The sequence below is a fragment of the Gracilinanus agilis genome, chromosome 5 (genome assembly GCF_016433145.1).
Source record: "Gracilinanus agilis isolate LMUSP501 chromosome 5, AgileGrace, whole genome shotgun sequence".
NCBI classification, from domain to species: Eukaryota; Metazoa; Chordata; class Mammalia; order Didelphimorphia; family Didelphidae; genus Gracilinanus; species Gracilinanus agilis.
In genome coordinates, this window is record NC_058134.1 from 230,938,409 (window position 1) to 230,962,222 (window position 23,814).

Consider the following 23,814-nt stretch of genomic DNA (forward strand, 5'->3'; position numbering starts at 1 on the left):
AGGGGCTGGAAGTAGGGGCTCAAGGTGGGGAAAGGACTCCCCCCCCCACCCTTCTTGGTGTGGGTGCAAGTGATTATGGGGAAGGACCAGGAGCTATTGGAAGCTGCTCGAACTGGAAATGTGGCTCTGGTGGAGAAACTCCTGTCTGGGAGGAAAGGAGGGATCCTAGGTAGTGGCTCCGGGGCTCTACCACTCTCCAGTCTGCTAAGGTAAGGACGTGCCCCCTTCCCTCCCCTTCTCTCCAACTCCCCCGACCTCACTCACCATTATGCCTCGGGATAAATAATCCTCTTTCTGATGCTCCTTGTGCCTAGTATCTTCCAGAGTGTTTTCTTAAAACAGGATGTGTTTGGAGGGGAGGAGGGGAGACCTGTGTTTGTTTTCCAGGTGAATGTGTCTCTTAGATCCTCAGAGAAATTGTAAATGTTCTTCTCCTCGGTGCATAGGCTGCTACTTTTTCTCCCCCTGAGAGCCGAAGTCGTGCATGTTTATAGCAACGCCGGACAAGAATTAGTGTGCTTTTCTCGGACATTTCCATAAATCGTGCTTATTATAGTTGCTGTTTCTAGTCTTGGCTCCCCCCTCCCATCCCCTCCCATTTAAATGAAATTGACAGGGAGTCGCACGTTTTCTTGGCAAAAGCCTCAGCCGGGAGCTGCTCTCCGCGCTAGCAGGAGGCGTGAGCTGGGGCTTTGGATCACGATGCCACAAAAGGAAGAAAGTGGACCTTGGCACGAGATGCCGCTGCTCCTGAGAGTGTGTGAAACTTGCCGGAGCAGGTTAGGCAGCCTCGTCGGAGGCTTTGCCTTTGCTGCACACTGCTGAGTGCCATTCAGTTGTTCGAAATATATATCCCACTGAAAGGATCCAGCTTGGGAGAAGATCAAAGGCAGGAGATTGGAGGGGTGTTTCATGGAGAGTTGTTGCAGAGGAGAGATATTCTCGCATTATTTCTGGAAAAGAATGGGAGGGTCTGGATGCAGCTAGAGATAAGACAGGGTCAGTCACAGAATTTTAAAATGATGGACTCAATACAAGTTGAACGAGTGGGCAAATGTATGTATGGGAAACAGGCGGTTCAGACTTGAAGCCAGGAAAATACTGACTATTGAGTTAGAGTCAAGAAAGCATGAGGCAGCATGGTGTGGGATGGAGTACAAATTGTAGAGCCAGAGGACCTAAGTTCAAACCCCAACTCTGTCCCTTGCTATCTGGGTAACGGTGAGAAAGGGAAGGGAATAAATATTTATATTGCACTTACTACATGTCGGGCACTGGGCTTTACAAATATTATCTCATCTGATTCTCACAACAACCTTTCCAGGTAAATGCTATTATTATCTCCATTTTCTGCTTGAGGAAACTGAGGCTGACAGAAGTTAAATGACTTGCCCATTGTCACACGGTTAGTAAGGAACTGAGGCTGGATTTGAGCTTAGGTCTTCCTGACTCCAGACCCATGGCTCCATCAGCCGCTCTTGGCCAAGTTTTTAAATGTCTCTGAACCTTGGTTTTCTCAACTGTAAAACTTAGGGGGTGGATTAGATGGCCATTAGGGACCCGTTTAGCTCTAGCTCTAGCTCTAGGCATTCCATCACCTAACAATCAGTTATTTTTAAGATACTATCTACTTGTCTTATTCTGGATACTATCTGTATGTGTGTATACATACACATGACTTAGTTGATATTTTTTGCTGATATAATCATATTACAGCTATTGAGTTTCAATTAGAAGAAAAACTCCTCTTTGTTGGTTCCCAGCAAGTGCTTGATAGAAACTTCTTTCTCTTCTGAGCTAAAGTTTACTTGTTGTAGTGGCCAGTGAAGATAACTTTATAATTGCTTGCATGTGGAGAAAAATGTAAGTGCTTTCCTAGATGTATATGTCTCACTAGAAAGCAGAGGAAGGATAGGGTAGTATAAAGAGTATTGTGCTTGTTGTCAGAAGGACCAGGGTTCAAACCTCACCTCTGACATTTATGACCTTAGGCAAGTCCCAGAACTGATCTCAATTTTGGGAAACAGGTGGAGATTTATATTTAAGTGATCTGATGTGTTCTGCATTGGTGTAGATAGTTCCCCAAATGAGGAAATCATAGGTCTCACTGGAATAAAATAAGTTATTGATGCTAGTGCCTTACCTCTGAGATTATCTTCAGTTTATCATGTCTGTATCCTGTTTGCACAGAGTTCCTTGCATGTTATATCCCTCATTAGACTGTGAGCTCCTTGAGGGTAAGGGTTGTTTTGCCTTTATATCCTCAGCACTTAGTGCAGTGCCTAGCACATAGTAGGCACTTAAAAATTACTTTTCGCATGAATGACAAAAAAAAAATTGAATGGACATAGCAAATCCCACCAGCCTCCCTCCACCCCCAAAAGGAGGGAGAAGTGGCTATTTCTTTGTGGCAGTAGAAGGGAATTAGAATTCAGTGTAAGGATTAATCTCTCCTTACTTCCCCATAGTTCGGCAAAGTTCCTAGACCTTGTAAATAATAGAATTTCACTGACAAGTACAAGGCGGAGGATCATAAAATCCTCACATCTCTCTATTTTGTTGGAGGTCTAATGAATGCTTTTTCAGCAGGCACAGTTTTTATAGGTAGCATATATTTCCTCTTGGCTACTGGAATAATAGTGGCCTGTTTACATGTGCCTGATGAGAGGGAAAATCCAATTCTTTCATCTTAGCTTTTTGTTGTGGTTGTTGTTGAGTCATGTCCTACTCTTTATGACCCCATTTGGGATTTTCCTGGCAAAAACACTGGTGTGATTGGCCATTTCCTTCTCTGGCTCATTTTACAAATGAGGAAAAAGGTATAAACAGGGTTAAGTGACTTGCCCAGGGTCATATAGCTAGTAAGTATTGAATCTGAATCTGAACTCAAGTCTTCCTAACTCAGGCCTGGTGCTTTATTCCATTGTACCACCTAGCTGAGCTTACATGTAGTAATAGATAGGACAGTGTCTAGGTGGCTGAATGTTCCAAGTAGACTGTGATAATAACATGATTACTGGGTCAGAGGCAAGATGGGTAGGTACACCAGTGTGGAAAGGGGACATTGACAAAGAAAGGACCTGATTAAGACCTTATTAATACTTTTCTGGGGCAGCTGTGTAGCACAGTAGATAGAGTGCTGTAGTCCAGAGGACTTTGGGTTCAAATTTGACTTTAGATATTTCCTAGCTATATGACCCTGGGCAAGTCACTTAACCCCAATTGCCTAGCCCTTGCTGCAATTCTGTCTTAGAATTGACACCAAGACAGAAGATAAGGGTTTAAAAAATCAATACTTTGTTTACAGTAGCATCTTACTTTTACCATCCTGAAGGATGCTTTAAAGTAGACATATTTGTGATAATTCTTTTTTGCCTTATTGATGCTTTTAAAAATTTCCATTACTTCCCAACAACACCTCCCCCCAAACCCTAGATTTTCCTTGTGACAAAGTACAAGTAAACAAAATAAATCAATCTATCCATTGTGAATGATGACTTACCCCTCATTGCACACCTGGAGTACACCTCCTCTCCAGCACAAGATAGTTGACAGTTTTTATCCTTAGATTTTTGGAGATCAAATTAGTTATTGCATTTATCTGAATTTCTTCCTTTACATTATTGTGGTCAGTGTATTTGAGGCTCTGGACTCTTTTTGCTTTATTCTATATCACTTTAAACACATTTTCTTACATTTCTCTAAAAAAATGACATAAAGGGAATTCTTTTCTTTTTTTAATATTAAAGTCATTGTGCATATTGTTCTCTGGTTCTGCTTACATAATTGCATCAATTCAAAACATCTTCTTGATTTTCTTTGAGTCCTTTACTTTGGGCATTTTCATATCATATTATATCATCCCATTTCATTGGTATGCTATAATTTGTTTACTTTTTCTCCCAGTCAATAAATGCTATCTTTGTTTCAAGTTTTTGTCAACCAAAAAGGAGTGCTGCTATGAATTTGGTGCCATCTGTGGAACCTGGCCCTCTGCCCTGGATATCCTTGGGGTATATAGGTCATGATTTTTGAAGGCAATTAAAAATATCCTTTTGCCAATTCTACTGTTTTGAAAAAGGACTGGACGAGGGGGTTGGATTAAATAGTCTTTGACGGCCCCTCTATTCTCAATCCATGATCCTGAGGATGATCAGTTTTTGAAATAAGCAAACATAGTTCTTAGTGATCATTACACACTGAATGCAAGACAACTTTGAAAAATAAAATTATGTGTTTGATTTGGAAAGGATTTCTTTTGTTTGGAAACGTATGGCTTCATCATAAATAGTTTTTTGCATGCCTGCAAAAAAAAAAGTTACAGAGAATATCTAGAAGGAATTGTGAAAACCAAAGTCCCCTCCTCCCCAGTTCTTTCTGATTTTGATTTTGATCTTCTTTCATGGAATAAAAAATTTGAGACTCTGCTCTCGAGAAAACTCACCATGGAAAGACAAGGTTGGAGGTAGGTGTTCCAGGGGACAAGATGTAAACTCCAAAATGGCACGTAATTCTCATCATTACATTATCACTTTAACAAATGGCTTGCTTTTAGAGGAATTTAGTTATAGGGTAATGGAAAATTGGTTCATTTTTTTCTGATGAATCAAATCTAATTACTCATGAAATGTAATTTGCACAAGACTTTGAAGTTTGTGTGTCTCAGCATAACTTATGGAATAGATGAAGCCTTTCGTCTGTGAGCCAGGTCATATGTGGTACAATGAAAATAATAGTAGGTGACCTGGGTTCAAACCTTGCCTTTTTTTTTTATCTCATTCTAGGCACCTTCTCTCTGTGGGTCTCAATGTCTTTATCTGTAAAAATGAGAATATTAGTTGAAATAGTCCCTGGCAATTCTAGAATTCTATGTCGATTTGTAAAATGAAGGAGTTAGTCTAGATGATGTCCCAGGCCACTTCCAGTTTAGATCACATGATCCTAATTCACTTAAGCCTGCGTCATCAATTTCCCCATTTGTCAAGGAGGGAGTTAGACTAGATCAAAGGTCCTTAACCTTTTTTTTTGGTCATGGTCTCCATTGGTAGTCTAATCAAGCCCCTGGACCTCTTCTCAGAATAATGGCGTTACATAATGAAAGAAAATGTTTTTAGCTAGAAGTTTGTAAAAACATATATACCTAATTCTTGCCTCCCCATTCAATTGGCCCTTCTGAAATCTATCCCTCAACTCTTTGGGATCCTAGGTGAAGAAATCCTTAGACTAGATGGTTCCCATTGTTGCTGGGTTTAGTCATTTTCAGTCTTGTCCCACACTTCATGAACTCATTTGGAGTTTTCTTGGCAGAGGTATTAGAGAGGTTTTCCATTGCCTTTTCTAGTTAATTTTAAAGATGAAGAAACTGAGGCAGGCAGGGTTAAGATGGTTTCTAAGATCCCTTAAAAACTTTAAATCCTGGGGGCATCTGGGTAGCTCAGTGGAGTGAGAATCAGGCCTAGAGACAGAAGGTCCTAGGTTCAAACCCGGCCTCAGCCACTTCCCAGCTGTGTGACCCTGGGCAAGTCACTTGACCCCCATTGCCCACCCTTACCAATCTTCCACCTATGAGACAATACACCTAAGTACAAGGGTTTAAAAAAACTTTAAATCCGTGTTTCTAATTTAGAAATGAGAGACATCATGGGAATAGAGGAAATATACTTGAACCTAGAGTCATCAGAGACCTGCATTTGAATCCTGCCTTTGGCAGGTGACTGCCAAACTATAACACTGTAACTATGACATATAATATATAAAACCATAACTAGGCAACCTCAGCCAAGTTGTTTTACCTCTGGAGTTTTCTTATTTGTGAAATAATACTCTAATTACCTGCTCAAAATGTTGCTGAGAAGAAAGTACTTTGCTACCCTTAATTCCATATTTTGAGGCAGTTTAGTATGGTAAATATAGTATTGAGCTTGGCATCATGGAGAATTAGCTTCAAATTCTGCCTCAGGTTCTTATTAACTGCTTGAACCTTGGGCAAATTATTCAGTCTCAATGTGCTTCAGTTTCCTCATCTGAGATGAGTTGAACTTAGAACCTTAGCTTAAGAGCTAGAAGGAACCCTAAAAACCACCCTCTTTGTCTTACAGATAAGGAAACTGAGGCCCAAAAGGAGAAGGGGCTAGGACCAGGACCACTTAGAATCAGGATCACATGAATGTTTGTAGAATTTGAACTCATGTCTTCCTGATTTCAAGACAAGGGTCCTATATATTATACCACACTGCCTCTTGTTATACCAGGCCCCCTTCTTATATCAGATGTCCTCTAGGATTCCTTCTCTAAATCTATGATCCTATAAACTGCTGAGGAAATGTGTTATTATTATTATTCATTCAAAATACTCCACTACATCTGGGATCTCATTGATTTGGTCATTGCCTCCAGTTATGCAGATTGCAACTCATCTTTGGCTGCCCATCCTGTCCGACTTTCATCCATGTCCTTCCATAACTTCTCCAGATCCAATGTGCTGGAGGATCTCTTAGATTTCTCCTGCCGTTTAAAGGGTTGTATTTGTTGCACCTTGCCAAGTGTGGAGAGTTTAGCTGTTCATCTTTCCATTATTCCATTTGTTGACTTGATCCTTTTTGTTCATTTTTGTTCATTAAAAATGAAATTCTTTGAATTTTTTCTTTGGTTATATATTCATGTATGTCTTCTTAGGGGTATTTTAAATTTAAACTTAAATTTTTAATTAACAAAGGTATATTTCTCCCTCCTACCTCTCCTCTACCCCCCAACCCCAAGAAAAACAAAACTCACATAGTAAATATGCATGCTGAAGCAAAACAAATTTCCCCATTGGTTATATGTTGGACCCCTGCCTGCCATGCCCTTCTGCATAGCCTTTTGTGTGATTCTAATTTTTAAGTGCTTGGAGACATTATTCACACACACAAAAATGAAATTAAGGACCCATTTTTTAAGCGGTCTTATGACTTTATATTTATTGCTGGCTCTTCATTTACTTTTCTTCTCTTCCTCAATTTATTTTGGCTAAATAACATTGTTTCCTTGTTGCTACTTCCCTCCAGGATTCTTGGAAAAAGCAGCCAATGCAGGACTTTCCCAAAGATGCTGTTGATTGCCTTATATCAATTAAGTGTGCAGGGGCCATATGACTGGGAGCTGAAGTGTGTGTCTGTGACAGTGCATTTTCTAAAGAGGGGTTTAAGGAGCTTGGAGCTATTACACAACTGTAGCAATCGTGTCTGAGGAAGTAGGTCAGCCGAGGTTGTGGTCATTTAATTACCCAAGTGAGCTCAGTCTCAGCACAGTAACATAGAATAGACCCGGGAGCTTATACTCAGGCGAAGTCATTCCAGATTTCAGGAAAAACACCTGGTTCTCCATTTCTGAAGAATCTAATTACTAAGGACGTAGCCCTGGGAATTCAATGTCTGCCTCATGTTGTAACGGGAATGATTGTCAGTCTGGGAAGCCGATTGTGGAATCTTCAAGTCTTACTGGTAAAAGAGACCTCAGAGGCCATCTAGCCCAACCCAATCGCTGATGTATCCCTTCTTCAGTATGCACTAGGGGAGGTCATCCAGCCACTATTTGGATATTTCCATCGACAGGAAACTTTCAAGAACCTCGGTCATTTTACATCTACTTTTTTAAAGTCGATTTTTATTGCTATTTTTCATTTTTATGCCAGATAGATTTTGTCTCGTAATCTTTGCCCTCCCCTCCCAGAGATCCAGCCTTTCAAGAAAAAGGGTTTTTTTTTCCAGAAAAAGAAGAAAAAAAAATCCAACAAAACTAGCTGATACATAGAAAAAACTTCACAATTTATGACATGTTCATTGCCTTCAACCCCTATCTCTGTAAAGAAAGTGGAGAGATATCATCTTATTTCTCATCTTTGGGGCCAACTTTGTTTTTTATAATTTCCGAGCAACCAGTTTCGATTGTTTTGTGGTTATTTTTGCCATTTATATTATTATAGTCACAATGTATATTGGCTTCCTGGATCTGCTCAATAACTTTTAACATTTCATATTTCTTTCTTATATTGAACCAAAATCTGTCTCATTATAATTGGGGTGGGAGGTGGGGCAGTACAGGAAAGCCAAAAAGGCACTGAATTAGGAACACATCCCAGCTAGCTAGTATTACCAGTGTGACCTTGAGCAATCAAATCAATGAACCAGTAAACCAAATTATTTATGATATACATACATACACGCATATATACATGTATATAAGTATTTGTGTGTGGGGGGAGAGAGAAAAAGTTTTGGTTGTTTCCAATTGTGTCTGATTCTTCTTGACCCCATTTAGGGTTTTCTTGGCAAAGGTACTGGAGTGGTTTGCCATTTTCTTCTCCTGCTCATTTTGCAGATGAGGAAACTGAGGCAAAGAGGGTTAAGCAATTTGCCCATGGTCCTACAACTAGTTTCTGAGGCTGGATTTGAACTCAGTAAGATAAGTTCTTTCCTCTCCTGCTCCTGCTCCTCTTCTTCTCTCTTCCTTCTCTTCTTCTTCCTCCTCCTCTTTCTCCTCCTCTTCCTTCTCCTTCTCTCTCTTCCTCCTTTCTTTCTCTCCCTCCATATGTGTATGTATATATGTGTATACATATGTATGAATGAAATATATGAAATGTTCCATAGTCTTAAACCTCCATCTCTGCAAAAGACCAGGGAGAGTTATCTTCTCGTTTGTTTTCTTTGGGGCCATGCTTGTTCTTTATAATCTCTTAGCATCCAGATTCTCAAGAAGCATTTCTTCAGCACTTCTGCCATTGCACTGGGGGATACCAAGACAAAAAAAACAACGCCTGCTCTTTGGAGAGTTTACGTTCTATTTGGAGGTTGTGAGGAGATGACATGAGTATATCCATACACACGTGTACACACACGCACACAATTCAAGGTGATTTATTGGAGGAAATCCTAGTAGCTGAGAAGAGGGAATCTCATATAGAGGATGGCACTTAAATGGAGTTTTGAAGGAAACTAGGGGATTGATCCTTAGAGGAGTGGAGTCAGTGTGGAATGGATATGGATTGAGAGTTTTCTGTGTCTAGGAAATAACTGGGGCAAAAGTGCAAAGATGGGAGATGGAATCTTGTGTTTGAGGAACAGTAAGAAGACTGGACTATAGAGAGTGGGAAGGTGAATCTTGCATAATAAAACTGGAAAAGTAAATGCAATACAGAGGAATAAGTCATGACCTTCCTGAGTCTCATTTTTCTTGACTGTAAAATGGGGGAATTGAATCTGATAACTTCTCTGCTTGCATTTAGTCTTTATTCTAGATCCAATGAGCCAATGAGGCAGCTACTTGCAAAGTAGATAGATTTTGTTGGATTTTTATCATCTGGAAAATATTTGTGAAAACTTCCTTGTGTGACCCTGGGCTAGTTATTTCTCCTTTCTCAGTCTCTATTTCCTCATCTGTAAAATGAAGGCTATAGTGCTATAGTACCTATCCCATTGACTTGTTAGGATAAACTAAAATAACATGTTAAGGGCTTTGCAAACTTTAAGGTGTTGCATAAATTTTAGCTAGTATTATTATTGTGTTTTTTCTTCAGGTATAGTGAGAGGCAGCATTGTATAGTGTAGAGTGGGCCAGCTTTGAAAGTAGGAAGACTCGGCTTCAATTTTGCCTCTGATACATATTGACTGTGTGACTTTGGGCAGATCACTGAATCTTCCAGGCAACTTTCTAAGACTTGAAATTGTAGGGAAAGTTCAGACGTGCACGGATAGACTTTCCTCATCTAGGTGTTTCCTATACCAAGAGAATCACAGGTCCAATGGTTCTCTTTATCCCATTCCTGCTATTGACTATAGTTCTTCTTATTCCCCAACTTTTAACTCCAAGTGCAGCATAGAATCAATAGAATGTTCTAGAAACTAGTTCTTTGAATATCTGGAAACAATTTCCAAGTCTTCCCGGAGACATTGCCCCCCACCCCAGGCTAAACATCTCTGTTTTCTTAAATTGTTCTTTGTGTAATAGAGTTGCTATACTATTATTCACCATATTGGTCAGTGTCCTCTTTGTGTGTTCCAAATTTATCAATGGCCTCCTTCAAATGTATTGCCCAGAACTCTCAAAATGTTTGTGATCATCTTCAGTCTGAGCTAGAATATCCCTCTTCTGGATACTCTTGTTCTACTCGATATGCTCAGGTCTTTCCCTTTTCTTATTTTTGTTCCCTCATTATTCAGTTGTGTCTGATTCTTCTTGACCCCATTTGTCGTTTTCTTGGCAAAGATACTGGAGTCGTTTGCCATTTCCTTCTTCAGCTCATTTTACAGATGAGGAAATGGACTTACTCAGGGTCACACAGTTTGTATGTATCTGAGACCAGATTTGAACTCAAGAAGATGAGTCTTCCTGACTCCAGATCCCCATAGTATATCTACCAGCTACCTGCCTCTTTTTTTTCACATATTCGCTGTACCATCTCTTACCTTTCCTTTGCTTACAAAATTCTTTTTTTTTAAACCCTTACCTTCGGTCTTAGAATCAATACTGGGTATTGGTTCTAAGGCAGAAGAATGGTAAGGGCTAGGCAATGGGGGTTGAGTGACTTGCCCAGGGTCACACAGCTAGGGAGTGTCTGAGGCCAGATTTGAACCCAGGTTCTCCCATCTCTGGGCCTAACTCTCAATCCCCTGAGCCACCCAGCTGCCCCCTGCTTACAGAATTCTTAAAGTTGTCTGTTGGGGGGGGGCAGCTGGGTAGCTCAGTGGATTGAGAGCCAGGCCTAGGTTCAAATCCGGCCTCAGACACTTCCCAGCTGTGTGACCCTGGGCAAGTCACTTGACCCCCATTGCCTACCCTTACCACTCTTCCACCTATAAGTCAATACACAGAAATTAAGGGTTTAAAATTAAAAAAAAAAGTTATCTGTTGACTCCCTTTACTTCTTCACCAGCAATCCACTCTTTTGTTGGTGCTCTTTTTGTTGCCTTTTGTCTCCAGCTATCAAATGATTCCTGTAAAATGGAAGTAAGTTTTGAGCTCCCCCTCAAATGATGTTTCAAAGCAGAGTTTGGATGACCTTGTAGAGTATATCATTTTAGAGATTCCTTACCTGGGAACAGGTTGCACTAAATAGCCACAGAGAGTTCTCCCAACTCTCAATTCTGTGGCCCTACAAAAGGTCGCCAATGACCTCCTAATTGCCAGATCCAATAGCCTTGTCTTCTTGACCTCTGAAGCTTTCGAGGCCCCGAGCTCCTCCTTCTATCGCCATACTATCCCTCTTTCAGTAAATTCCTCTGGTTCCTCTTTGCCTCTACAATCAAATATATCACCTAACTTTTTGGCATTTAAGGCTGTTCACAGCCTGGTCCCAACCTACTTTTATAGACTTCTCATACATGACTCCACTCAAGGACTCTGATAAAAACAAATTATTCCTTACACCTCTCTGGGCCTTTGTCATCAGCTGTTGCTTATGGCTGGAACGAACTTTCTCTTCACATCTGCCTTTTGGAATCTCCTGGTTTCCTTCAACACTCATATCATTTGATACCTTCTACATAAAGTCTTTCTTATTTCCTCAGTTGCTAGTCCTTCTTGTCCACCCTCTGTATCAATTTTGTGTCTAACCTGCATTTACAGGTTGTGTCGTCCCATTAGAATATAAGCTCGTTGAGGGCAGCCAGTGGGTCACTTTTGTCCCTGCCTCCCCTAAAAGTTCTTTCAGTGCTTGGTACACTATACCATCACGTTCAGTTTTTATTGATTGACTGATTCAGAGGTACTGCAATTTCTTGGTTCACGTCCCATGTTGGAAATCATTTTTCTCTTTTTTGCTTTTTTCTCATTCTTTTCCTGACGCTTTGTTGGCTAAGGTTATATCCTTGGCCCTCTTCTCTCTCCGATTTCTCTTCCTTGACCGTACCATTCATCCCCACCATGACAGAAGACTCCTAACTCAGTATTTCTAGCCTTGACTGCTTTTCTTAACTCTGGGCCTATATTCCTAGTTTCCAATAGGACATTTTGACCTACATTACCACTAGTGCCTCCTCCTTAACACATCCAAACGGATCTGACGTAAAGAATACTTGACTTCGGAGTCGTAGGTGTCTAGGTTTAAAATTTGGTGTTGTCATTAACTGGAAAGCTAGAGTAGGGTAGTGGATAAAGCATTATGGACCCAATATCTGGAAGTTATTGTGTTTAGTCATTTCAGTCATATCTGCTTCTTCACGACCTTATTTGGAGTTTTCTTGGCAAAGATATTGGAATGGTTTGCCATTTCCTTCTCCAGATCATTTGATGGATAAGGAAACTGAGGAAAACAGGGTTAAGTGATTTGGCCAAGGACAAACAGTAATACAGTAACTACAAACAATAACAGTACTACAAGCAAAGTAGTAAATGTCTGAAGCTGGATTTGAACTCAGAAAGATGAGACTTCCTGAATCTAGACCAAGACCTCTGCATGATATGGTACTGCCTAGCTGCCTCTTTGGTCAAATCCTGCCTCAGATACTCGCTAGCTTTTGGATCCTGGGCAATTTATTTCATCTCTCTCAGTGTCAGTTTACTCGTCTGTAAAAGTGGGACAATAATATCTCTAGCACTTATTTGTTGTGGTTGTTGATAGTCACGTGATATATAATGTAAGATACTTGACATGTTCAATAAATGTCATTTCTACTATATATCTTTGAGAAACTCATTTAACTTCTCTCGTGGACATCAGTTTCCTCATCTGCCACTTCTACTTCTAGGTTCTATTTTTCTTCTTTCTGATGTCCTTACTTCTTTCTGTCAGAAACTCCATTCTTTTCCATGTTTCCTGTGCTCAGAACCTTGGACTTATCTTAAACTCATTCTTCTTTCTAGCCCTTCATATCTGTTCACTTGAAAAGAAGTATTGATTCTAACTCCTCTGGAGTTTTCATTTCCTTTTTTATTTTTTTAAACCTCTACCTCTGTCTTTTAGAATCAATACTCAATATTAGTTCCAAGGCAGAAGAGCAGTAAGGGTTAGGCAATGGGGGTTAAGTGACATTCCCCGGGCCACACAGTTAGGAAGTGTCTGCGGTCATATTTGAACCCAGGATGCCCATCTCCAGAACTGGCTCTATAAAAATGTTTGGTTACTACTTTCCTTGAACATTGTCCTGCAAACTTCTAACACTTTTTTCTGTCTTGACTCCCTTCCACCTCTAATTTATCCTTCAAATGGAAAGGGGTCTGACATCAAAAAAGGTTATATTCTGGGGGAAGTGGGGAGGGCAGGGGATACAATGCACAGAGAGGTTAATAAAAATAAACTGGATACAGCTAGGTAGCACAGCGAATAGAGTGCCAGGCCTGGAGTTGGAAGAACCTGGGTTCAAATCTGGTCTCAGTCACTTCCTAACTGTGTGACCCTGGGAAAGTCACCTAACCCCCATTGCTTAGCCTTTGCTGCTCTTTGTTTCAGAATTCTTTATACTAAAATAGAAGGTGAGGGTTTTTAAAAAATAAAAGTAAATATACAAAAATGTGGTGATGTGAGGAGGGGATGGGAAGTAAAAGTGCTCATCCTTGGACCAATAGTGGTAGTCAAAGAATGCCAGAGAAGAAGTGTCTGAACTGATCCTTTGGGGAAGATATGCATTCTAAAAGACAGATTCGAAGAGGAAGTACATTCTGGGCATGGAATGTTTTATGGAGATCACAGAGTTGGTAAAAGAAATGAGCAGTTTAGAGAAGAACCATTATTTTAGTCTGGCTAGAGAGGGACCTTGAAGCCAGATTATAGTAGGCCTTCAATGCCAAGGGGAAGATTTTGTATTCTATTTTGGGGATTATAAGGAGCCACTGAAGATTTCAGAGAAGGGGAGCAACATTTTTAGACCTGTACCTTAGGAGGAGAATGTTGGCACATGTATAAAGGATAGATTGGAGAGGGGGTGAGGCTGGAGTCCAGTTAGGAGGCTACTACAGTTGTTAAGATGTGAGATTTTGAGGGCCTGAGCAGGTATGAAGGTGTGATTTTTACCTGTGGAGGTAAAATTGCCAGAGCTCAAGAACTTAGTGGATATTAGGTTTTGACAGAGGGGGAAGAATGACTCTGAGGTTGTGGATCCAGTTGACTCCAAAGATGGTGACGTCCTCAATAGGAAGTGGAATGTTTGGAGGAGGGGAGGATTTGGAGGGGAATGAATGGTCTCCATTTTAAGCATGCTGAGTTTGAAAGCCAACAGAGAAGGTAAGGGGAGACCTTCAGGAAAAAGGGGATGTGATTGTATAATTCAGAGCTAGAAATATAGATTTAAGATTCATGTGATCAGCACAGTGCCCAGCAAATACAAGGCTCTTAATAAATAATTGTTAATTGATTGATTAGAGAAGAGAAGTTACTTTATGAGAGAGCACGATAAACAGTGATGTAAGGGGAAACCATGCTTCTCTGGAGCCAGAGTGTCTGGTTCAAAATACTAACTGGACAAATTCACATTGACCACATCCATGGGCTAATGAAATGAATAGTGTCTAGAGTTAGGGCTTGGAGGTTGCTAGCTGTCTGAGAGTCATAGAGAGCTTGGTGTGTTTCTAATGCAGATCAAATGACTACCACAGTGAGCGTGAGTGCATCAGTACTTGATCCTTATTGTTGAACCAGATGAGAGAAATGGCCAGCAGTGGTTAACCTGATACCAGTTCCTATAAAATTCTTGAAAAGGGGGCAGCTAGGTGGCTCAGTAGATGGAGAGCCAGGCCCAGAGGTGGGAGGTCCTAGGTACAAATCTGGCCTCAGACGCTTCCTAGTTGTGTGACCCTGGGCAAGTCACTTCACTCCTATTGCCTAGCCCTTACCACTCTTCTGCCATGGAACCAATACATAGTATTAATTCTAAGATAGAAGAGAAGGGTTTTTATTTTTAAAATTCTTGAAAACATTGCAAAATCGAATCCCTCAACTTGAAGTTCAGAAGACTGGATTAAGATATTTAGTAGCTAAGTGACACTCAAGAAGTTATTTAACCTCATTGAACTTCAGATTCTCATCTGTAAAATTAGAAGCCCGGGTTCCATGGTCTCTAATGTTCCTTTTAGTTCTAAAAATCTTTGTTGTTGTTTAGTTGTTTGTCAAATTCTTCATGACCCCATCTGGGGTCTTTTTGGCAAAACTATGGAGTAGTTTGCCATTTCCTTTTCTAATTCATTTTTGCAAATGAGGAAACTGAGGCAAAGAAGGTGTAGTGACTTGCCCAGCATCACACAGCTAGTAAATGTCTAGGGCTATATTTAAATTTAGGAAGATGAATCTTCCTGATTTTAAACCAGTGTTCTATCCACTGTACTACCTAGATGCCCTTAACCTAAAGATCTAGATTCTAGAAATCAGTGATAATTAGATGATTTCATTTAGAATAACCTATAGAGAGATATGGACTTCCTTTCCTTCTTTATAGATCTGAAAGCTTTTGCTAGTTAATGCATTTTCCTCTCTCCTTTATTCTTTATTTTAGGGGATGGCTTTCTAGGTGGAGGAAGAAGGATATGTTGGGAAATGAAAATGATGTCAAAACAAAATATATTTCCTTCCCATCCTCCCAGAGAATCAATATAGATTTTTTAAAAAAGAGAAATAAAAGTTTTGCGAAATTATCCAGCATATTGCTGAGTTGCTAAAAACTTGATTTTTAAAAATTTTATTTTATTAATATTTATTTTGAATATTTTCCCCTAGTTACATATTTCATGTTCTTTCCCTCTCCCCCAAACCCTCCTAACCCCCCTTAGCCGACGCACAATTCCACTGGGTTTTACATGTATCATTGATCAAGACCTAATTCCATATTACTGATAGTTGGACTAGAGTTATCGTTTAGTGTCAATAATATCCNCTAATTCCATATTACTGATAGTTGGACTAGAGTTATCGTTTAGTGTCAATAATATCCCCATCAGCCCATGTGTTCAAGCAATTGTTTTTCTTCTGTGTTTCTCCTTCCACAGTTCTTCCTCTGAATGTGGCTAGTTTTCTTTCTCATAAGTCCCTCAGCCTTGCTCTGGATCCTTACATGGCTGCTAGTAGAGAAGTCTTTTATGTTCAATTGTACTACAGTGTATCAGTCTCTGTATACAATGTTCTTCTGCTTTTGCTCTTTTCACTCTGCATCAATTCCTGGAGGTCATTCCAGTTCACATGGAATTCCTCCAGTTCTTTATTCCTTTGAGCACAATACTATTCCATCACCAACATATACCACAATTTGTTCAACCATTCCCCAATTTAAGGACATTCTTTCATTTTCCATTTTTTTGCCACCACAAAGAACACGGCTATAAATATTTTGGACAAGTCTTTTTCCTTATTATCTCTTTGGGGTATAATCCAAGCAGTGCTATGGCTGGATCAAAAGGCAGATAGTCTTTTAGAGCCCTTTGAGCATAGTTCCAAATTTTGTAGAAAACTGAAGGTGAGAGGGTGCCTTCTTGGAGATCTTCTTTCTCACAGCCAAGCTTGGTTGTTAAAATTTCCCAGAATTCACTTTCAATTGTCTTATTGTTTCCCTGGTTTCTTAAAGATTATTCAGTAGTTATGTCATTGTATTTATAAATTCTCTACAAGCTATAAATGTAAGTTCAAATTACATCTGAGTCTAGAGACTTGAACTCGTTTAAACAAGCTAAGGGCTCTCATCGTTGTTTCCTTTATTTTGGGTTTCAATTATCTCTCAACCTGCTCATCCTACTCATTCTGGCTTGAAGATTATTCTTCTTGGAAGAGGAAATGAAAGGCTCTGTTTACTAGGGATTAAATTGCTCTGCTTGCTTTCTATTATATGCCAACACTATACCATCTGCCCCCAAGAGTGGGTCTATTGGGTCTTTGTTCCTTTTGGTCTAGGCATGTTTTTAAGCCTGTTTTGTTCTTCTTAAATTTTTTTTCACACCTCTTAGTTAATTTTGGACCTGAGACTTTCTGGCATCATCCTAACAGATTCAAGCCAGTTCTTGCTTGTGTGGCCTTCTTTTCATCTTTTGTACATTAAAAAACACACCCAGATTATCTTCTGTTTTATAACCAATATTGCATATTAGTTTCTAGAAAAAAAAGAGCAGTAAGGGCTAAGCAATAGGAGTCAAGTCACTTGCCCAGGATCACACAGCTAAGAAGTGTCTAAGGCCAAATTTGAACCTGGGACCTCCTATGTCTAGGCCTGGCTCTCAATCCACTGAGCCATTTAGTTGCCCCTATTATTATTTTTAAAGAACCTGTTGCATTTCCCCATTAGAATATAAGCTCTTGAGGACAAGGATATTCTATTTTTGTCTTTATAGCTCTAGTTCCTAGGCACATTGTTGTTATTTAGTCATTTCAGATTCTTTGTGACTTCACTTGGGGTTTTCTTGGCAAAGATCCTGGAAGGATCTGCCATTTCCTTCTCTGACTCACTGGGCGAATGAGGAAACTGAGGCAAACAGAGTAAAGTGACTTGCCCAGGAAACCACAGCTAGTAAAAATCTGAGGCAAAATTTGAATTCCCACCTTCCTGACTCTGAGCCCTGTGCTCTTTGCATTATGTGGCCACCTAGCTACCCCTTTCCAGCTTATATTAGGCGTTTAATAAATGCCTTTTGATTGATGCAAACTTATCTAGTCTGATTCTTTCATGATAGATACTCTACCACTAGATCCGAGGTAAAAGGGCTTCCAGCTTAGAAGGAAATGCCAACCCTTGTACCCACCTGCCATGGACTTTCAGAACTCAGGATCACCACGCAGAGGTATAGGGAGTGAGACACAGTTTGGTGCATACCCCAGATTAAGATCATTGTGGAGATCAGATTGGAGTACTTAGTTGTCTTCCTAGGAATGAATGAGTGAATGAATGAATGAATGAATGAATGAAAGAAAAAGCACTTATTAAGTGTGAATTACGTGCAAAACATTGTACCCAGCTGGGGATGTAAAAAGACAAGGGAGATGGTCCTTGCTCTCAAGGAGCTCCCATTCTAAAGGAAGAAACCCAACGTGTAGCAGGTCTTGGCTGCAAGCTGGATGGCAGGGTCTCAAGGACCTTAAGGTGCAATAACAAAGCACGTGATAAAGCTTCTTCCTTGGTGTCTTTTCCATGGATATAATCACATCGCTTTCCGATGTTGAATCATCTGACAGTACCAGTAGCTTTAGTGGCAGGAACTTAATGTTCTGAGCCTTCAATAGTTGTGGATGCAGAATTGGCTGATTGCAGTTGCCAGCCCGAGTCTCCACAGTGGGTGGCTTTTCTGGAAGATGACTAAGAGGCTGGTCTGGAAGCAGGGCTGGTAGTCTGGGGTAGAGGAGTGCTGCTAGGCTCAGGGTGTTAGGGTGGCAAGGTAGATGGGCCTTTTAGCTACAGGTTCTGGACTAGAAGCAAAGCTATTGATCTGGGAGAGGGGTTGGTTGTTCCAAGGCTCTTGGGTTTCTAATTCCTTCTCAGAGGAGGACATGGTGGTACTTTGACTTGCTTGGCATAATCTGCGTTGTGTCTCTCCCTCAATGTGCCATACTGATTTTGAAGCTGGCTCTCCTGCCCGTGAGAAAAATTGCATTCCTACGGACAGATTTTTATTTTTTATTTTTGAGAGACTCCCGACTGGCTGGAGGTGCTTTTATCTTGACCGTCTCTAGCCAGAGCCCCAAATGTACTTTCTCTGAACTTTTTGTTCTGATTCCAGTATCTCTTAATGGTTTCTTTTGATCCACAAGGTTATACTGAGCAGTCTTTGTGTTTATATATGGTGATACAAGGCTTGGTAGTTCTTTTGGAGTGGAGTTTACTTGGCACTCCCAAGAAGCTCGAGTTAGTTATGTGAGTTGCTCCATGAATATTTGTTGAACTGTACTGAGCACAATGGCAAAGTATCTGTCTCTCAAGGCTCCCCTACGCCATGAGATAGGATCATGAGAAGTGGGACAGGAGGAGCAGTGGGTCTTGGAAGAGTCAGAATCAAGAATACATGAGTTTCAATTCTGCCTTGACATTTACTAGTTGTTTGATGGTGGATAATTTATAGGATCCTGGAATGAATTATAGAAGCCATCAGATTTTTTTTTTAACAGATGAGGAAACTGAGGAATGGATAGATTGCTAGACCTATTCAGGAACACACAGCTAGTAAAATGTGTGAATCTGGATTTGAACTCAGGTCTTTTTCCTTAAACCAGCACTTAAAAAAATAAACAAACAACCCTTACTTTCTGTCTTAGTAACAATTCTAAGACAGAAGGCAAGGACCAGGCAAATGGGATTAAGTGACTGGCTCAGGGCTGGCTGCACAGTAGGAAGTGTCTGAGGTCACATTTGTACCCAGGTCCTCCTGACTCCAGGCCTGGTGCTTTATCCACGATGTTACCTACCTGCCCCAAGCCCAACACTATGTCACTTGGACTCTAAGTTACTTAACCTCTCAGCCTCAGTTTCTCCATTTGCAAAATAAGGATAGTAATAGTACAAGGTTTTTATGAGGATCAAATGAGATTACACTTAGAGAAGTTGACAAGTCTTTTAACATTTAAGTTTATCCTTTTTTGAGTTATTTTTATAACAATATAATATGTTAACAATAATATGTTAACAATAATATGACACATATATTTGTTACAAATATGTAATAAATTGTAATAAATGTGATTATTCAAGGGAAACACATTTTCACTTTAGCTCTGTCCAAAAATCTATATCTCACTGTTTTTTTTTTCCTCCTCCTTTCCACATCTCCCCCTTCCCCAAGAAGGCGGGTGATATGATATAGATTGTACATATGTTATCATATGATACCTATTTTCCTGGTGGTCATGCTGGGAAATAAGGCACATATTGGTTACACTAGAGAAAAGGGATCTGTAAATGTTAATGATTAGCTTTTTCTTAGGAACAGTCAAGATAAGAGAGCCTACTGCAGTCACTGATGGGGCAGTTTAGTAGGGGGAAGGAAGGGCTAGACAATTCAGGCAAAACTTTTTTTCTTGTCGTGTGGTAGATATGGGTGGAAGGATGTAAGGCAATTTCAGGAAGGCCCAGTGGTTTCTTTCTTTCCTTTTTGGGGGACTAAACAATGACTTATGATTTTTTTTAATTTTAAACTCTTAACTTTTGTGTATTGGCTCCTAGGTGGAAGAGTGGTAAGGGTGGGCAATGGGAGTCAAGTGACTTGCCCAGGGTCACACAGTTGGGAATGACTTATGATTTTTAAAAAAACTCTTACCTTCTGTCTTAGAATCAATGTTGTGTTATGGACTCCAAGGCAGAAGAGTGGTAAGGGCTAGGCAATGGGGGTTAAGTGACTTGCCCAAGCTCATGTCTGAGGCCACATTTGAACCCATCTCTATGTCTGGCTCTCTATCCACTGAGCTACTCTGCTGCCTCCTCTCTTTTGATTTTTGTATCAATTCATTTTCCAATATATCCTCACCACTCCACACCCAGAGAACCATCCTTTAGAACAAATAATGAACAAGGAAAAGGGGGGAAAGGGGAGAAGGAACAGTTTAACAAAACTAAACAATACATCAACCAAATCTTCCGCTGTATATGATATTCTGCACCCATATATCCTCCACCTCTGAGAAAAAGGAAGGGAGGGATCTTCTCTTAGCTCTTCAGGAAGGCCTCACATTTTCACAGGTATTTGAACCATTCTGATTCATCATTTCCTGGGTCAGGAGCTGCAAAGGACCTTGGTGGTCATCTAGTCCTAAGGCCAGGTAGTAAGAGACAGAGATGGTGTATGAATCCAGGCCTTCTCTTTCCAACCTCCTCTTTTTTCATGGAGCCTCACTGATTTCTTGGGATTCGGGCCCTCAATTCCAGGGAAACTCAGTCTTGGTGTTAAAAGTGATAAATCACAAAGAGAGCAGTGGAGCTGCCTGGAAGCTTTATCTTGATAAAAATAGGCCAGTTCCAAATGGGTTCCCTATTTTAGATCCTCACGAAGTTTGGTGATTGCACCATTATATGCAGGGAGCTTGGAGGGTTTGAGTGAATGATGCCAGCTGTACTAGGGGGAGAGGGAATGGCTGCCTTGGTATGTTCTATCCCTTCCTTCAAGCTGCCAGGCTTTCTAGACCTACCGTAAGGTGCTGGTTGATTAAATGAAAGTCAGGGGCCATTAGCCCCTTCTCAGCTTGCCTGATTGTGGCCCAGGCTAAGTGCCATCTCTTCCTTGACAAGAGAGCCATGATAAGCTGTTCATTCCACTGGCTGAGCAGTAGATGAAGCCCCTTGGCACTCACTTACTCTGACCAACTCTACTCTTCTGTGATGCTAGTGAACTCAATGGCCTGGCCATTGGGGAATCCCAGTTACCCTCTAAAGCACAGACCATCCTCACCAAGTCTTTCCCCTCTCCTCTTCCGTTTACTAACTCTTTCTCTTTGAAAATGCTTTATATCGTCTGGTCTCAGATTCTTCCTAGCTGTGTGACCCTGGGCAAGTCACTTAACCCCCATTGCCTAGCCCATACCACTCTTATATGAATCCAGGAGTTCTTCTAAGTGAATTTGTGCTTTATTAATCACAACAACATATACATGTGTTTAGAAAATAGAAATACACCTACGTGTAAGACATCTATTTATTCAGGCTATAGGATGCACAGTGATGTTTGCTTATTTACTAGACTGAGTCATTGCTGCATAAATAAAGAAAAAGATGACGATGCTTGGTGTACATGAGAATTTGAAGACCTCTTCTAATAATTCCATAGCTCCCCCGAGGGGCTCATGGTCCACAAGTTAGGCACTACTGCCTTAAGCCTGTACATTTTAATGTACTATATAGGCGGTGCGGTGACTAGAATGCTAGACCTGGAGGCAGAAAGATTTGATTTCAAATCTTGTTTCAGATGCTTGGCAGCTATGCAATCCCGGGCAAATTACTTTGCCTCTTGGGGCCTCAGTTTCCTCATCTGTAAACTGAGGGAGTTGGACTTCAGGGGCACTAAGCTTGCTTCTAGCTCTAATCTCCGATCTTATAACTTAAATATTTTACATGCAGGAAGTCTATGAGACGCTCTTTCTGAGTGCTTAATTTGATTTGGTATAATTGGATTCAACATCAGGTTCCAGCCAAACTCCTGTCTTCTATATGAAACCATTTCCGATCCACCTGAATCTTTCCTCTGTTGACTATCTTCAATTTATCCTGTCTGTATCTTGTTTATGTGGATAAACAGCAGCAGTGGATAGAATGCCAGCCCTGGAGTCTGTAACACCCCTCTTTCTGAGTTAAAATCTGACCTCAGACACTAGCTGTGTGATCCTGGGCAAGTCATTTAACTCCCTTTGCTTCAGTTTCCTTATCTCTTAAATGAGCTGGAAAAAGAATGGCAAACCACTCTGGTATCTCTGCCAAGAAAACCCCTAATAGGGTCACAGAGCCATACACAACTGAAATGACTGAAACAACAATAACTCTCTTGTTTGTACATCACTGTTTATATGTCTTCTCCATCAGACTGTGGAGGGCAGGGACTATTTTTTCTTTTTCTTTTTCTTAATCCTTATCACTTAGGACATTGTCTGGCACATAGTAGGCACATAATAAATGCTTGTTCACTAGTCATTTATTTTTTAAAAGTATATATTTGGGTAGTTAGGTGGCTCTTTGGATAGAGTCCTTGGCCTAGAGATGGAAGGTCCTGGGTTCAAATCTGGCCTCATATACTTCCTAGCTGTGTGACCTTGGATAAGACCCTGGGTAACCACCATTGCCTAGCCCTTCCTACTTTTCTACTTTGGAACCAACACTTAGTAAGACAGAAGGAAAGGATTTTTTAGAAGTATATATTATACTTGGAATTACCTACTTTGCCCTGCTTGGTAGTGTTCCCTTCTCAACTTCCTTCTGCTCTCCTCTATGTGTTTTTTTTTTTTCAGTATTTCTTTGACCATCTTCTTTCTTCACCTCCTTTTTTTCTATCACCTTCCTTGTCTCCTCTACTTTCCCTCCACCAAATCCTCTCCGCCCCCGAAACCCTTCCTTCTAACAAATACATATAATTGAGCAAACTGAATCCATATGTTGTTGGTCTGAAAGTAGATGTCGCATCATACATCTCTCTCTGCCAAGATTTGGGAAACATTGTCTAATGTGTCCACTGTCTATGTCCTGCACATGTCTTAACATGATTTCAAAGTTCGGCCTGGTCAGTTTCAATAACTCATTTTGTATGTTAAGGAATAATGCCGTTGTCATGTTGGAAACGCTCAGGAATTGGCCAGTAAGAGCTGCTTCTGTTCTAGATCTTTCTCACGTGATGTTGTGACGGATGGGGACATAGCCAATATCACTTTAGTGTAACACATGGATCAGGAGAGAGAACAGTCAGAAGGCCTGGGCTCATATCTTGGTTTTGGAACTTATTCTCTGTACACTCTTGGGCCAATGGCCTAATTTCTTTTCAGACTCACTTTTCTCATTTGTCAAATGAGATGGTTGGACTAGAGAGCCTATAAGGTCTCTTCTATATCTTAATTTTTAATCATGGGGAGAACATGCAACAGAAATCTGTGAGCTGGATTGAATAATGAAGATTTGGAAACATTTGAAGTTTAATTGATAATTTTATGTCAATTTTTTCCTTGAATAATGAAGATTTGGAAACATTTGAAGTTTAATTGATAATTTTATGTCAATTCTTTCCTTCCTCCCTCCCTCCCTTCTTTCTTTCTTTCCTTCCCTCCCTCCTTCCTTCCTTGTTTTCTTCCTTGCTTCCTTGTTTCCTTTTCATTGCTTCGTTCCTTCCTTCGTTCCTTCTTCCTTCCTTCCTTTTTCTTTCATTCCTTCTTCCTTCCTTCCTTCCTTCCTTCCTTCCTTCCTTCCTTCCTTCCTT

At 40.4% G+C, this 23,814-nt stretch overlaps 1 protein-coding gene across 1 annotated transcript in view; it reads left to right on the forward strand.

Moving 5' to 3' along the window:
* The first annotated feature begins 75 nt into the window (after positions 1-75).
* ANKS1B (ankyrin repeat and sterile alpha motif domain containing 1B) overlaps positions 76-23,814 on the forward strand; it is a 1,330,035-nt gene continuing 1,306,296 nt past the window's right edge. Inside the window, exon 1 of the mRNA XM_044679159.1 lies at positions 76-209. Coding sequence (XP_044535094.1) covers positions 76-209 — 134 coding nt within the window. The remainder of the gene's footprint in view (positions 210-23,814) is intronic.